Raw genomic sequence first — 16,848 nt, forward strand, 5'->3', positions numbered from 1 at the left:
GGTAGGCGGTCCTTCCTGAGTCTAAAGCCGGATTGGTTGTTGACTACTCCTGCCTTCACTGATCCACAGGAGCTTTGTCTTTCCAGTGTAGCGACTCTGACGCCTGATTTAGTGACTTTTCAGACTCGAGACGTGTTTTTCATAAAGAACCAAAAAACAAATCTTTTGACTTTTTGAAATATAGAAGGAAAAAATGCAAAAATACAGAAATATCATTTTTTTTATGAATGTTTTTATTTATCTGTTCTTTCATTCTTCGTCTGTATGAAGCAGAATTCAGACTCAAACTAAAACTAAAATAAAGGAAACCTGATGGACCCAGTCTTCAGAGAGTCTCCACACGATGTCGACACGCCCGTTAAAATCCACGTGTTCCTGTGAAAACGCCACTGGCCTGTTTTTACGACCGTCGCTCCTCTGTCCAACCAGCTGCTCCACATCTGGTGAAATGAAGCAGGAAGGCATGACGTCATTAACCAACCCTCATCAGAGCTGACAGCGCTAACACCGCCACAGTCGCTGGGCTCCAGACTCTGGGAGCTCTGGTATCGAGTGTCCTCCCACAGTATGAAGCTGTCGGCTGCAGAGAGATGATAACTTATTCATTTTAACTTACTGTGACGATTGTGTTGATGAAACGTGTATTTTTACAATGACTAAACAAACTCAACTCGTTTATGTTGGATTATGACGGTGTGACCGAGTGGCTGTAAAACAGGTAAAATAAAAACCAAAACAAAAGGCAAAGGACCAGAGAATATTTAGTTTTATTTTGTTGAATTGCAGGTAAGTGAGAGTCTGCGAACAACAGCAAACATCTATGAGGGGTTACCATAACAACACACCTGCCTGGAAACTAATCAACAATGTGCAGCTTCTAAATACTGACAGGTACTTGAGCTGTCACCCATTTTAAAGTCTGAATACTTTGAATGGTAAGAACCACTTGCCCTTCAGTAACCCCTGCACTCACATCACAGAACATAATGTAAGTATAGATACGGTCTGTGGGTGTAAATGTGGGAACATGCTGACAGCAGCTGGAGCTTTATTTTGAACTTTATTCAATAAAGATTAATTGATGTGCGGGAATGCTAAATGCTCGTTAGCTCATTAGCTTAGCTTGGTCGCTATAAGGGACATACGTTTACAATTTATTCAAAAGGCGTTTGCTGCTAGAGCCACTAGACTCTGCAGCTCAGGCTGTGACTCATTCACTCCCTTTAAATCTCTTCTTAAAATGTTTTATTTCTACTGTTTTATCTCTATTCTTGTATTTACATATTTCATTATGTCTCCTCACGTACTGTCAGATGTTAATGTTGATATATGATATGTTTTTTATTTATGCTACTCTACTCTTTTCATTATGCTCAGGCTCTTTCATCTGGATTTATCTTTCTGTGAAGCACTTATTAATAAATAACTCCATAAATAAAGTTATTATTATGACTGTTATTGGTATTCAGAGTGCTGGTTGGTTTCTGAGGTTCGAGACAAATTAACCCTGAAACTGCCATGAGGGTCCTCCACCCACAGCCCAGGTTCACAGGACCATGTTTCTGAAGCGTTAAACTGGATTCACAAACAATAAATGACGTTTATTGATAAAGATTATAATCTTATATTTAATTTAGAGGCAAACTTGACTTCCACTGTGTCGTTCTCTGCCTCTCTGTGTTTATGATGCTTTTTACTCTAAAACCAAAGAAAACCGATAAAAACAAAACAAACAAACCCAATAATAATACTGTTGCTATAGCGTCAGATAGATGTCGAAAATGTTAAAGAGCTAAATTACAGACTGTTTGTAACGACTGATCCCAGCGGACTGGTGACACGGAGGAAAACGCACCGTTTTTTAAAGGGAGTCTTGTGAAGTCACATGATACAAATATAACTGGAAGGCGTCTCCTCACATTCCCCAGGAGGCCGAGGGATAAAGTTAGCTGCCGAGGAAACTCTAGAGGCCCCGGAGCCTCGGGGGCCCCGGCAGCCTGGAGGCAGAGCTCACAGCACCATACAAGGAGTGTGAGGGCATCTGCGTGTGTGTGTGTGTGTGTGTGTGTGTGTGTGTGTGTGTGTGTGTGTGTGAGGAGGGCGAGGCGCATGTGAAACCAGCAGTGAGTTAAATCATTAAAGACCAACAGGATCTTAATGGCTCATTAATCATCTTCCGTCGCTGAGTGGCTCTAAAGACCGGACTCTCCTGAACACACCTTGTTAATTCAGTTTCACCTCTGACCTCTGACCTTTACTTTAACACTAACATCTAATCATCTAATTATACACAGGAAATATAAAAGTCTAAGGTCAGAAACTGTGACGGTCACATGACTGGACACCTGCAGGACGACAGACGTGAGGAGGAACCGGACGATGTGTTAAATATAAAAGATATAAAAGAATAGAACGTGAAGTATTTCTGGATTTCTGGATTCAGGAGGTTCATGATTGATTGATTGATTGATTTCTCACCTGAAGACATAATGTGTCTTAATCTGTCTCCAGGTGGTTCAACGGGACGTGGGCCTGTCAGTTTATCAGGCACACGTAGCTAAAGCTAATCCAACAGTCCGGCAGTAAATCCTCCGTCATGAAGGTTGTAATGTTCAGCGTTTGTAGAAACGGTTTCAGAGAGGAGATATTTCCCTGCTGTGCAGGAGTGCTTCGGTTTCACTAACGAGCGTCTATCAGCTGATTATCAACAGGTGTGCCGAGTGTCTACCTGGAATCAGAGTCGTCCCAACATGAAATCCCATAATAACTGAAACCAGAACCGTACTGTACCTCCACAATGCTGTGTACAGATTATACAAGCAAGCTGTTATTTATGAGTCACATGGGCGTTTCCAAAAAAAGAAGGATTTCCAATCATGACAATTATTTTAGAAACAAGATTTTAAACCTTCCTAGACAGAGTGCGGTTGTTTTAACTGGAGACTGTCGCCTGTGTTTTATCTGTTTTATTGTTTATTATTGAAATTGAATTGTAAATTGTTTCTGGACTGTCTGTTCATTGTTTTTATTGTTTTTCATGTCTCTTGAAAATGAGATTTCTATCTCAGTGGGATTCGCCTGAATAAATAAAAGTTAAATAAATGATGAAATAAATGATGTCATCATGAAGAAACATCTGCGTCAAAAAAAAGTCATAATGTACATTTATTTAAACTTTATAAATCAAATTACTTAACAAATTATTATGAAATATTATTTCACCATTTGCTTCCATAGTAACAATTTTATTGATATTATTTTATTATTTATTTATTTTTAATTATAAACATGTTTATTTCAAAATGCTCCGTCAGTTTTTAATCCATTACATCATTTTCATGACATGCGACTGTCCTCTCACCTTTCAGCCAATCACACGTCCCCTGCCTCTCGAGCTAGGAAGTTCAATGACTGCTACCAGATTTAGCCAGCTAGCACCTGTTAGCTAGAGCTACAACTATGTCAAAGTTATTCTGAATCAGCTGCCGTTTATAAACACAGTCTACAGAAGAGAAAAGGGTTCAAGTAAAATCCTGTAAAGGTTTGGATGGTGGGTCCAGGTGGGCGGGGCTTGGTGACTGCTTTGTTGTGACATCACAAAGTTCCAGAAGTCCTGACGGCTGGTTTTAAGGCTCAGTTTCTGAATACAGGCTGTGTGCATTTCTCTGTGGACTGAGGCTTTGATACTTTCACAGTATTAATATAGAAGCTAGACCTGACAAAAATCCAAAAGACAAAAATCCAGACATTTTCTTCCACATTTGACTTTATTGTTTTTGTTCGACATGGTTCAGTTTGTGTGAATGTGTGGAGATTAAGACTTGGTGTTGTGTTGTTGATGCGTGAACCTGCAGAAACAATCGGCACTCCTCCACCTCCTCCTCCTCCTCCTCCTCTTCCCTCCAGACAAAACAAAGTGCAAAAGAAAGAAGGAGAAAAACTCCTCAAACTCCTCCCTTGACTCTCCTGCAGCGCGACTCCTCTCAGACTTTTCTAACCTGCTGTCCAAACCTGCCGTGTGATTTAAACCGAAACACAACACAACCGCCTGGTTCAACCAACATATATAAGACACGTGGAGTTCATAGAAACAGAAAGACAAACAGCAGCGATAACGTTTAGGAGGTCTCGAACATCTTCTTCCTGTCGGCCTTGTCCTCAATGTTCTTACGCCAGTCGCCCACTGCTTCTGTAGGCTGCGGAGGAGACGAGGCAAATCAGTCAAAAGGAGACGCACATGTGACAGGAGATCCTCACCAGTCGTTAAAGCTTCAGATTAGGTTTTATTTTCAGTAGCAGACGAAACTACACTTTTCATTCCACACGGACGACGTGTTCACATAAGTTTTTCTAATTTGTAACAAGGTAAAAAATAAAAAAAACAAATATTTAATGAGCTGATTCCAGCATTTTGGATTCAAACCGACCAACAGAATAAATACACAGATAAAAGATTCATAATTAAACTCCTGGTATTGTGGAAACAGCATTTAAACCTCTGTATATATCTACATACATTACATCATCATCAGGGTCTCCCTCAGTGGGCGGAGTTTGCTCGGTTGTCGAGAGATATTCGTGATTTTGGACCTTATTTATATTATTTTATCATCTTCTGAGGAAAACCATGAGATTCGGTTGAAAGCTATGAAGTGGACCTTGAGGTTATGATAATGGTAAAAGTTATGTAACACCAAAAAACTACAATTATACAGATTTAACTATCAGTATACTGAATAACATATAAATGTATTTTCCTCCTGATTTAAATACTTTAATAACAAACAGTCTGATGCTTTGTAAACATTACATTTACAGTAAACCTACAGTAAGTCTAGTAAAAATATTTTTCCCACTATTTACTCTCTACCCATATTAATAATGAAATAATAATGAAAGGTGCCTATAAATAAAATGTATTATTATTATTGATATTGAACTGACTTTCTTTCTTTCTGACTTTAGTCAAACAGTTTTGAAGGAAATCGATTGCTGTTGGTTCTGTTGTCTTAATGCTATGATTTGAATATATAAGTGCTTTTATTACAGTAAATGTTGAAACCGTGTCCAAAATATTCAACATTCTGTCATTGTGTTACTTATAGATTTAATTATATACTTTTTGCTGGGGACCTGCAGGAACCCCCTCAAGGACCCCTGGGGGTCACCGGACCCCACTTTGACAACCACAGCTAAATTGGAACTACTATTGAAAGACCTCGGTGGACGACATTAAACAACATCGACAGTATTTGCAGATGCAAAATGTAAAATCTATAAAAACACAGAGATCATGACCTGTGTCTGTGTTTACAAAGAAAAGCACAGGGACAGAATTCGACCCCGACATCTCTCGTCTTATAAGGACACAACCAGAAGCTACAAGCTAAAAATATGTAGGTAAAAAAAGCGGGACACCCACCTCCTCCTTGACCTCCTTCTTCACCTGCTTCAGGTTGGACCTCAGGTCCATGGTCACCTTGTGTTTGGAGCCCAGCAGAGCCTGCAGCATGGAGTCGGCAGACATACGGACCTTCTTCAGGGCGGGTTTCTTCACGCCGATCAGGTCCACCACTTTGATCTTCAGGTCCTCGATCTGTGACAGGGAGAGGGTTTTAGTTTTGGTCCGCTGTCCCTCAGAAAGCTGCCGGTGTTGTGATGACATCAGAGGACAGTTACCTCTTTGTCGGCCTTCTGCACTTTGGACTCGGCGTCGTACCTCTCCTCATCGATCTTGTCGATGGCGGCTTGGAGCTTCTTGCAGAATTCCTGTCGACACAAACACAAATGCAGCTCTCATGTTACATAACCAGTACGTACCTCCAATAACCTCCAACTGAAATATGAAGAACTATGTTTATAACATTAATTTTGCCCCTATCGCCAAACCTATGTGGCTTCATACACAGGGCAAATTACAACAATGCTAACAATGCTAATCTTGGCAGGTAAATGCTACTTCAGTGCTCCAGACAACCTCTGTCTGTGGTTAGCTAAGATACCAGTCGAACGTTCAGGTTAACTTGTTAGCTAACTAGTTTCCTTTATCCAAAAGGCTAATTCTTCATATACGGTTTCTTACATTAGCATTTAGTGAATGTGGTAGGTACAGTTAGCATAAGGGTTTTATAAGGTAGTCGTAGTTAAATGCTAACAAAAACAACACTGCTATGTCACCTTTGTCAACTTTATCTACACAAAAATACATCACAAAATGTAAGCTAGCCAACCGCAAGCTAGCCAAAAATGTGGCGGGAGCTTTGCAAAATGGCCGCCATTTAACTGCCTCTGAAAATAGTTTCTAGTTACTATATTCTTATTTTCTTCACACTCTTAAACATAACACTGCTCTAGACTCTGGATGGAGCTAGGCTAGCAGTTTCCACCTGCTTCTAGTTTTTGCGCTAAGCTAGGCTAAACACACGTTGGACCTACTCCTGTACTGAGTCTAGCTGATTCTGGGAAAACTAAATGTTTAACTATCCATTTACATTCTTTATTATTTAGTGTTGACGTGATAAAATAAGTAATAAAAAAACTTACTAACTAAATAAAAAAACTTTTACAGACTCAGAGGATTTTTCTGAACCAATAACAGAGACTGATGCTCCTCTCACCATGAGGGCGGCCTGGTCTCCGCTCAGCTCTGGGGGGGGACAGCGCTCGGCCATGTAGGCCTCCTTTGCCACAATATTATCCTTCTTCTCCTGCTCCAGCCAGCTCAGAGCGATCTGGAGGATCACACTCTGCAGGACGAAGAAACAAACAAACAAACAAACAAACAAACAGACAAACAAACAGATGAGTGTCCACTCACAACACTGGGATGTTGTTGTTACTTTACAGAAGACAGGGTGTGATTTAAGATGCAGCCTTTTACATGTAAACAAAATCTAAAACCCTGATTTAAATTTAAACTATTCAACATTTTTCTTACTTTCACGTGTTTTTGCTCTTTTCATGGGATTTAATGACAGTAATGAAAATACAGAATCATACAGACATTTTTACGTGGCTGGTTTTACCTTGAGGTGATGCCTGCGGCTGGAAGTCATCTTTTTCCTGTTTGGGAGGAAGTTGTTTCACAAATCTCAATATCCGTCTCCAAGGAGAAGATTTAACATGTTTTCGAAGCAGTTTTGCTTATTTAAGGAAGAATTGTGAATTATGAGTGTGTGTGTTGGAGTAAGGAAGATTTCTGTCTTAACTTCAGGATAATATTGTTTATTATTTGAAAAAAAATGTAAAAATATATTTGGAAAATGAGATTATGTGTTTGTAAAGAAGGGTGCAGTGTAAACCTGACGGATGTGATCATGTGATGATGCTGCTCAGACTTACTCAGACATCCTTGCGGTTTGTGCGGTTCACAACCTGCATGAAGAAACACACAAGAACACACACTGAGTCTATTTTGACCTCTCCTGAATGCCGTAGTCGCTCAGTATCGGGGTTCTCTGAGATCAGCATGTTCTGTCGCTCTGATGGAGACGGATGGACGAGAATTATTTGTGCCGTAACGTGATCTGAGGCCACAGCTGAAGAGCAGCGACGTCGACTGAACTAAACTGGGAAGCTCGGGATCGAGTGTCGCGCCTCCAAAAGTTTACGGCCGGATCGAATGAAGGGTTAATTTGAAAAATTCCACAGTGAAATATCATCAACTGAAGTTCGACCTGGATCTCTTTTAATTAATTTAAATGGCAAAATATCAAGGTCCAAGTCTGGGGAGATGATTTCACTTTGATCTTCTTATCTACTCTTTAAAGAAAAACAAATGAAACTGTTCAACTTTAATTTTGTCAAGTTATTTTCAATTTTACATTGATTTGACTTAAATTTACCACCTTTAAAGTGTAAAATGAACAAATTTACAACCTGTGACTCTTAATTTAAACGAATAACAGCAAAGAAAATACTTCAAACAGGTGGAAGTGAAATTTCCTGATCCTGTAAACGCAGCCAATTAAACTTATAGACTCATTAATCCATGAATAATACCAACAACCTAATATTCATATTAATTAAAAGCTTAATTAAGCATTCAAGTGTCATTAAGTTTGTCCATTATGTCACAGAAACAGTCAAAAAGCTTCAAACATGAACTTTTTCAACTTCTCTGAAACAAAAAGTTGCACAAATTTTAAAAGACTTCTGTGATTCAAACATATAAAAAAAGATATTTTGTCAAACTGTTAATCAAAAGCAGAATCAGACATTTTAACAGCTGTTCAGATATCACGATGACAGTGACAGTTTTAAGACTTTCCCTCCACTTGCCAGGTTCACAATCAGCCTCTAACTCCGAGCTGCAAACATCTCCAGGACCATAAAACACAACAGAGCCGAGCTGAACGGGGATCGTAAATTCAGGGTCTGTCGCGGGTAAAAAGGTCAAATGTGGCCGACGAACATGTACAAAGTGAGTTCAGGATGTCACCACGGGTCAAATGCGCAGGAGCCCAAACGGCCCGGATCCTGTTTTCTACATGATGTGTGAAATAAAAGATGCTGCTCTCAGAGAGATAAAAAAAAACACAGAGAGAGAGAATAAAGAAAATTTCTCACCTATTAGAGAAGAGGAAGAAGAAGAGGACACACTGGGTGGAAGAAAAGGAGACACTGCCAAAGCCACAGACAGTGAAAAATGAAATAGGGTATATATGGTGGGTTGCGATGCCTCAGCAAAATGCCCAGATCCTCTTTATGGAAATGGATTCCTGGGCAGACCAATGGGCCGGCGAGCTCCTGAAATACACCCGGCCCAGCCCCGCTCTGCAACCGCCCTCCCTGAGAGAAGACCCCCAGCTGATCTGGAGCCTTAAAAAATGCAGATTCACTGTATATGGGGGGGGTTTTACTGGATATGAAGGAACCCAGGCCGAGGCTGATCTCAGACCAGCAGGGTTCTCTGAGGTAGAACCGCAAGTCCTGACACGTCTTTGAAATGGGCTTTTCTGTCTGATTTCCCCTTTAAAGCAGCTTTTATTCAGGTTTATTAAAGAAATATCCTCAATTTAAGGTTTTTATCCACTGCATCGTCTCATTAAAGAGAAATATTCAGTTGTTTTGTGCTTAATTTTATTCATTTTTATACGTTTGAAGACAAAAATAAAGCTCTGTGTTCTTAGTGTGAGTGCGACCCACATGTGGTTTCAGTTGCAGATTCACACGAGCTTCTTTTTATCACGTCGTTAGAGATTCAAACACAAATCAGCTGTTTCAAGAATAGCAACATGTTTAGGCTAGTAGTTTCCCTCTGCTTCTAGTCTTTATGCTAAGCTAAGCTAACCACTGTCATCCCTCCCTCAGAAAGAAAGTAAATAAACATATTTTTTGCTATTTTTGTTATATCTAAGTATCTAATTGTAAAAATTATATTATTATTGAATATTTATCTTCTTTTTTTTAAAGTATTTTATATCGACATTTTGCAGGTTTTCTTTTATCTTTTCTTATTTTCCAAAATGTTGAACTTTTCCTTTCGGATGTTTTCACTAGTTTATAGTAAAAATTGTAAAGTGATATATAAATATATATATATATACATATATACGTGTATATATATGTATATACATATATATATGTGATATATTGTTTAAGTGTCAGTTTGATGTCGTGTGATTTGTGAAAAACAAAATGAAGAATGATTAAAACACGGATAAAAGTATCAAACAAATGAATCCTTATTTGAAAACGTTTATTTCTAATGACTCATGAGAACCGGAACATGTTGCTCTAATGTTTCTGTGTCAGATGTTTTAACTGTTTGTTTCAGTTCAGTCTCTCGGGGCGACGGTATCACAAAAACAACCAAAAACAAAAAGACAAAAAAACAACAAAAAAAGTGTCTAAACTCTCGTCCCTGTGTCCCTCTGGGACTCAGAGACACATTCAGTCACTCAGACCTCGGACGGAGACGTCTCCCCTGCCGTCGTCCTCGCCGCTGCAGGAGGGATTTAGGAAGTCTCGAACATCTTCTTCCTGTCGGCTTTATCCTCGATGTTCTTACGCCAGTCGCCGACGGCCTCTGTGGGCTGGAGACACAACGACGCAGAGACTCATTAACACAAAGAGACTAAACATTAACGTAACCAGCGATACAAACATGTATCTTTGTATCTTTGTATCTTTGACCCATTTCTATCATTTACAGCAGTAAAGTCGTTGTTAATCTCATGATAATATTACAGGTTATTGTTTTTGCTCTGTTGTTGTTTTTCTTCACATTCACAGTTTGTTCTTTTGTTCTGGAGACAAATAAAGTTTTCAATTTAACTTCCTCAGTTCTTTCATCCTGTGATTTTTCCTTAAAGTCGTATTTTCTTAAGACGAGTTTGAAAAACTACCAGCTTCGTTTTTCCTGATTCTGCTGCAGCAACATGATTTATTCTTTATTATTTCAAGATACAATGAAGATGGTTTCTATTCTGAACAGGTTGAAGTATTAAGAGTTTAGAAAACAAGGCTTTTAGGACTTTCAGTCTGCTCTTCCAGCTGCAGCACACGAGTGTGGTGAAAATCACTGGTTTCCTGGACAGTTACAAAGACGTTCCAGCTGTGGACAACAGCTGGCAGTGTCGGGAAGTTTAAAGGATTTACTGTAAATGGGCAAAAACACTGTTGTGGTCCTTTAGGATTTACAGAGTCGTTTGTTCTGCAGGAAGAAACAGAAGAAACGTACGGAAGCTGAATTCTGCACAAAATAAAATGTATATCTGCTTATTATCTTGCAGCCATGACAGTCACGGCCCTGACGCTTCAACCTCTTCTGAAACATCATTTAGTAGAAATTTTCAGAATAATTTCTTTATTTCTTCTTTAATCTCAGTTTTACTTGTTTTAAATATTTTATTCTGCTTCAGTTAATGACGTTTTTAACTTGATTACAGTTTATATTTGATTTCATACTTTGCTCCCTTGTGTGAAGCACTTTGGGTTTTGATGGTGATTATTATTATAAAATATTAATGAACCATCTCAGTATTTTTATTTTTATCATTCCTCATATTTGATCTATATTTTTCTCTTTTTCTCACAGAATTGATCCTTAGATTTGAAAACAAAGTGCAACACACAGACAGCACAGTGTGATGTCATATTGATCCCTGTGGCAGCACAGAACATCTGCTGTTGACTACAACTGACACTTTACAGATGTTTCTGTTTGATCACCAACAGCATGAAAGTGTCATCAGCTCTGAGGAACATGATTTCTGTTGGATGGAAATATTAAACTGTAAGTAAAGTTCTAACGAGTGGACGCAGAACAGAAACCTGGAGCCGTTAACGCTTCCCGCCTCTAAATGTTTTTATCAGCTGATGTTTGGGGTTTCCTCACCTCCTCCTTGACCTCCTTCTTGACCTGCTTCAGGTTGGCCCTCAGGTCCATGGTCACCTTGTGTTTGCCGCCCAGCAGAGCCTGCAGCATGGCGTCAGCGGACATACGGACCTTCTTCAGGGCGGGTTTCTTCACTCCGGCCAGCTCCACCACCTTCAGCTTCAGGTCCTCGATCTGGAGGCAGAGAAACGCCACGACCCGTTAACGAAACCGCCGAGTCCGCGGCTCGTCTTACGACCAGCTGAAACCCGATCAGCTGATCGAACGATGTTCTTGATTTAAAGGGAGTAAAACGGATCGATCCTCGTGTGTCTCACCTCTTTGTTGGCCTTCTGCACTTTGGACTCGGCGTCGTACCTCGCCTCATCGATCTTGTCGATGGCCTGGTGGAGCTTCTTGCAAAATTCCTGTTGACAAACAAACAAACAAACAAACAAACAAACAAACAACATGTGATAACGTGTTAAACACCTTAGGCTGTTACGTCATGTGACTTTATCTTCAACTCCACTACGTCAGAGGTGAAGATTGTATTTTTTACTCCACTACATTTATCTGAAATAAATATTTAAATAAATACTTGTTTATTCACTTATTTGATTTTTCTATTTTATCACATGATTAACTTTAAAAGTCTGTAAAATATTTAAAATATATAAAGTATTAAATGCTGTCTACATGGTAATACATCAGTAACAATAATCCAGTGGCAGATATGATTCATATAAAAGGGTAAAAGTTACAGATACTTTTACTTGTGAACATTTTGCTGCACAGCTACACACAGTCTGATAGTGACACCTGTAGGAAACAACAACAACCTGTCTCACCTTCACTCAGAATACACACAAATATATGTATTATATTCTATTTATGCATGTTCACTGTGAAAAGTACGTGTGATGTTTCTCACTTTGCAGTGTTGATGGACGGATGCATAAATTGTGACCTGGTTTTATCGTGTTTATGAGTCCGACTTCATCATTCAGTTTTAGAACTTTTTGATCACATTTAAAGTGCGAGTTGGCACGAGGTGTCGCCTGAATGCAGCACTGGAACAAAGACGTCGTCGCGGTCTCACCATGAGGGCGGCCTGGTCTCCGCTGAGGTCGGGGGCGGGGCAGTTCTCGGCCATGTAGGCCTGCTTCGCCGCCTCGATGTCCTTCTTCTCCTGCTCGATCCAGCCGGCGGCGATCTGCAGCATCAAACTCTGCAGGGAGATGAAAACGTTAATGTGTATAAAAAAAAAAAAAGATTTAATTTAACTCTTCACAATAACATTTCACATTTAAAGAGGACTCACCTTCAGATGATGCCTGCGGCTGGATGTCATTTTCTTTCTTTGAGACACAAAGAATAAAAGAATAAAGTCACACTCAGGACTGACGGAGACGTTTCATCGCACAATATCATATTATGTCTGTTGTTTTCTTAAAGGGAGAGTTTGACAGTCACTTACTGTATTAAAAACACTGATAGCACATATTTGTACATCAGATATAAGGCCAGAACCAGCAGCTTGTTAGCTTAGCTTAGCATAGAGACAGGAAACAGGGGGAAACAGTTAGCCTAGCTCTGTCTGGAGACATCGAGGTCTGAGGCCGTGTGCCGACTGATAAACGAGTGGACACAAAACAAATGATCATTTTTACACTTTGATTTTGTGCAGATTAAACAAACGAGATATTATGAGTTAATTAGTGAGTTTTAGAGGCGCTGGTTTTGTTGTCTTCAGACAGAGCCAGGAGAGCTGTTTCCCCCCTGTTTTCATTCTTTATGCTAAGCTAAGCTAACCGGCAGCTCGCTGTGGCCTCACACGACACCGTGGCGTCATGAAAGCAGCACTGACTTCTCATTTCACTTTACACCAGAAAGCCAATAAGGTATTTCCTTATGTTGAACTTTTGTTTTAAAACCAGCAACAGCATCTCACTGACGGATGGTTTTTTAGAGAGAGAAACTTTTTAAGAAAACCTTGTTAAAATAACACATCAACAATTAAAAGTGACTAATCTGTCACGATGTGAGGTGGGAAAACAAACTACAACCATTTGAAAAGTGGAGCCGGATTAATAAAATCGTATTTCATGTTACATGCGCCTGAGTTAACGTGTTTCTCCTCACACCTGCCAGCGACGCCTCCAGCTGCTGTCATCTGAGGCTAAAGGTCGACCTTTAAACTGACAGTCAGTCTCCGGGCCGCCGCGTTCGCATGTGTTCACATCAGTTTAGATTCAGACGCAGCATTTAGACCCAGAGCGAAACATCCCACCAACTACTGGACGTTTATTTTAGATTTATCCTGTGAAACAGAGCGAACTTCCATCAGACTCGGCTCCGCTTCAACGTGCTGAGTGTTTGTATTCAGCTGAAGGGATTTCTGAACTCTTTCACCTGGTCTGTTTCCTGGCAACAATATTGATGGTTTGTTCAGTTTTCAAGGTTTTTCTTAATGTCAGACACTGAATTATCTCCCTCCAGCTTAAGGAAAGCTGGTGAACAGTGGATTTTTTTTTAAATAATAATAATATAAATATACATGAGAATGTCGACAATTAACCGAAGTAAAACTGAAACTACAGCTTTAAACTGATTCAGTTTGTTCCTCTGGAAACCAACGACTGTATAAATGCAAACTAACTGAATCTGAATTAAAATCACAGTTTCAGAACTCATTATTTTAACCCTTTAATTTAACCAGATTAAATAATTAAAGCTCCTGGTTTATAATCGTCTAAAACAAACATTAGCTTCTGCAGTGGCTAAAGCTACAAAACGGTTGTTTCGTGATTGCACCAGAAAATGTCGTATTTACCTCTGTGTTATTTCTGATCAGTCATCACTAAGCCTGGAATTAGAGACACCAGACTGTGCCACTATCTGAGGATCTACTCTGGTGTTAAATAAACTGGAAATTATTAGGAGTTTATAGACGTGTGAAATAAAAGTCTGACACGTCTTTTCATTTTAAGAACTGTTACACCTATTTTACAACAACCAGATCCAACAGACAGTCAGAGCAAAGCTCTACAGTTTTGTCTCTCTGTTTCCAGCTCGGTGAAAAGAAGATGAGGATGAAGAAGACGATACTCACTCAGACATTTTGGCTGTTTGTGATCTTCACACCCTGTTCAGAGACAGAAAACACTCATCAGTCAAACCTGAGCAGACAGGTTACATAAAGCACACTGACCGTCCACAGCTCAAACCGCTCACGTCCTGTTGCCCCCGCCCCGACGTTATCAACCAGCGGCCCTTTGACCCGCAGCAGGAAACACGATGCTTTTTACTATCATGGAAAACCACACCAGCGATCACAAACCGGCTAATTTTGGACGGGCGGGGTCGGATGCTGGAGCTCAAACAGTTGCCTGAAGACATTGTGCCTGGAATTTAACGTCTTACAGCGAGCCAGAGATCTGAGCACGAACATGGCCTCCAGCAGAGCGACCAAATGTGGCACAAAGCACGCAGCGAGAGGCGTTAACAGCAAGCCTGACATCCCGCAGGCATGCAAACCCCCCGGCTGGCGTGTCCACAAGCTCCTCACGTCACAATATGAAGAATCACAAACTTTAAAACTTTCTGAAACTTTAATACGGAAGAAAATCCACATTTAAAAAGAACAAGTTTGTGGCAACATGAACCGTTAAAGATTCTGGGTTCAGACGGATTTAAATCATCAGTGGGAACATTAACATCACTGTGTAAACTTATACCAGAACTGCTCGTAAACACTTTGTGAAACTTTCTGAGTTTCAAACTGACAACTCCCGCCAAAAACTGAGTCACAACTAAATGTCCAACTGAAGCCGGAAAGACAAGAACAACAATATAATTACAGAAAATTAATAAGAGAATCACATTTTGTCATTTACAGCAAAGATCTGATGCAGTCGCTTTATTTTACGTGCAACTTATGAATAATTTTGAATAGGGATCGAAGGAAAGAACAATGTAATCTGGTGCTAATCAAAGGGAAAATAAAGTGTTAATTAATCCTGTCTCTTAGTCAGTGAACAGCAGATGAAACATGAAATTCACTCACAAACAATTCAACATGAATGAACAAACAAAAGTTTTCAATGACGAATATCTGAATGTTTTCTTTCACGGTAATTCCATTTTTGAAATAATTAGTTATGAAATTACAGGTTTGTCGTTTGATAATAATTTCTTAAATGTAAAATTACTCGTATATCCCATCTGGCAAAACTGACATGTATTTTTTATTATTTTAAAAATCAAACTTCAAAATCTCAACAACACCACGCGAGCGTATTGAAACATCCTAAAGGTCGTGGGTTCGTGATGAGTTGATTTTCATTAAAAGACGAGCCGGATCCCGTCAAAATAAAAGACCAAAACGACAAATTAGCCTCAATTTCACCTTAAAAGTCCAAACTTCAACCTGAACATCCAACAGTTGTTTCACAGCTCAGCGTCCCGACAGTGTCCTTCAATGACTCCAGTGAGTCTCGGCTGCTGCTTTAACTGCTCCCCTGTTTCTACTCTAGACCTCAGAGGTCAGAGGTCACACCTGCAGCACCACCATCACAACGCAGTTCAAAACCACCTCTGCAGAATAAATTCCCACCTGCTAACCAGACCTCAGCGTATTGTTTCCTACCGGAGTGAGAGAAGCCGAGCTGCAGGAGAGACTCGCACCTACTGAACCTGACGAAGACGAGCGAGGAGGGGGGGGGAGACACTGCCAAGTCCCAAACAGTAAAGATTAAACAGGGTATATAGAGTGTGAAGTGCTCGCTCAGCAGAAAAGTCAGCCCTCTTTATGGTAGCGGAGCCACTTCAGACCAATGGGCCGGCAGGCTCCAGAAATACCACCGCAACAACTCTCCGAGGAACATCGTAAATTTCTGCCGCAGGAAGTCACCTCCTTGGACGGGACGGCGGGTCGGACGTAATCAGGTTCCCGCCCTCAGACTTAAGTGAGGGGGGATGAAGCAATTGTGCCACAAGGAGTCAGCGACATGATTAATGCACACAGACTCAGTGTCCTTTATACGAGCAGCTTATCGGGCCAGCCGCCTGAACCGTGTGTGAGGCCGTTAGTCGCACACACAAGGTGTCATTCAAAATAAAATTCAGCTCAGGTTTCTGTAAGACGAGGCCTCGGCAGCCGGAGTCAAACAAATCAAACGGGAGATTAAAAGTTGCAGACGGAGGATTTATCGAAGCGAGGCGGCTGCAGCCTCGGATGAACCTTTCACACACAGTTCCTACGTGGAAGCATCACCTGCATCACTTCCTGTGGAAACATGTCGGGAGGTCACGGCTCCTGCCAGAGAGCGGAGGAAAGGTTAGAGCGAGCAGAGACTATTTCAGTGGAGCTACAGATCCTGGATCCCACGCACAATTAACATGTTCATCACAACAACTTATTTAAAGCTCCAGATTTTCTTCTTCTTCTCTCTTTATTTCAAGTGGTTTTTGTGTTTGTGGTTTTAAGAACCAAAAACCACCTGAGTGTTTCACATCTCCTCTCT

General features: G+C 40.4%; 2 protein-coding genes across 2 annotated transcripts; both read right to left on the minus strand.

The window, feature by feature from the left end:
• Positions 1-4,109: 4,109 nt before the first annotated feature.
• On the minus strand, positions 4,110-7,082 carry LOC111235964 (troponin I, fast skeletal muscle-like; the record flags this gene model as incomplete). Its single annotated transcript, XM_022764540.1, has 5 exons — positions 4,110-4,196; positions 5,423-5,596; positions 5,680-5,769; positions 6,618-6,746; positions 7,026-7,082. Coding segments are annotated over 5 exons (528 nt in total), but the record flags the coding sequence as incomplete, so codon positions are not given.
• Positions 7,083-9,959: 2,877 nt separating this feature from the next.
• Positions 9,960-14,722, minus strand: LOC111235965 (troponin I, fast skeletal muscle-like). Its single transcript, XM_022764541.1, has 6 exons — positions 14,535-14,722; positions 12,645-12,723; positions 12,423-12,551; positions 11,659-11,748; positions 11,342-11,515; positions 9,960-10,037 (listed from the first exon to the last, which is right to left on the minus strand). The coding sequence occupies exons 1-6, from the start codon at positions 14,720-14,722 to the stop codon at positions 9,960-9,962; spliced, it is 738 nt and encodes a 245-aa protein (XP_022620262.1).
• Positions 14,723-16,848: the final 2,126 nt, after the last annotated feature.

This window comes from Seriola dumerili, unplaced genomic scaffold, assembly GCF_002260705.1.
Source record: "Seriola dumerili isolate Sdu_G_001 unplaced genomic scaffold, Sdu_1.0 BDQW01000550.1, whole genome shotgun sequence".
NCBI classification, from domain to species: domain Eukaryota; kingdom Metazoa; phylum Chordata; class Actinopteri; order Carangiformes; family Carangidae; genus Seriola; species Seriola dumerili.

What these genes read in the sequence shown, in the direction of transcription:
- LOC111235965 (XM_022764541.1), bottom strand. Translation starts at nt 14,722, where the DNA reads ATGTCTTCAGGCAACTGTTTGAGCTCCAGCATCCGACCCCGCCCGTCC. An exon ending in GCCGCAGGCATCATCTGAAG is followed by an intron (nt 12,552 to 12,644) that starts GTGAGTCCTCTT and finishes ATCTCCCTGCAG; the next exon opens with AGTTTGATGCTGCAGATCGC. An exon ending in TGCAGAAGGCCAACAAAGAG is followed by an intron (nt 11,516 to 11,658) that starts GTGAGACACACG and finishes CTCTGCCTCCAG; the next exon opens with ATCGAGGACCTGAAGCTGAA.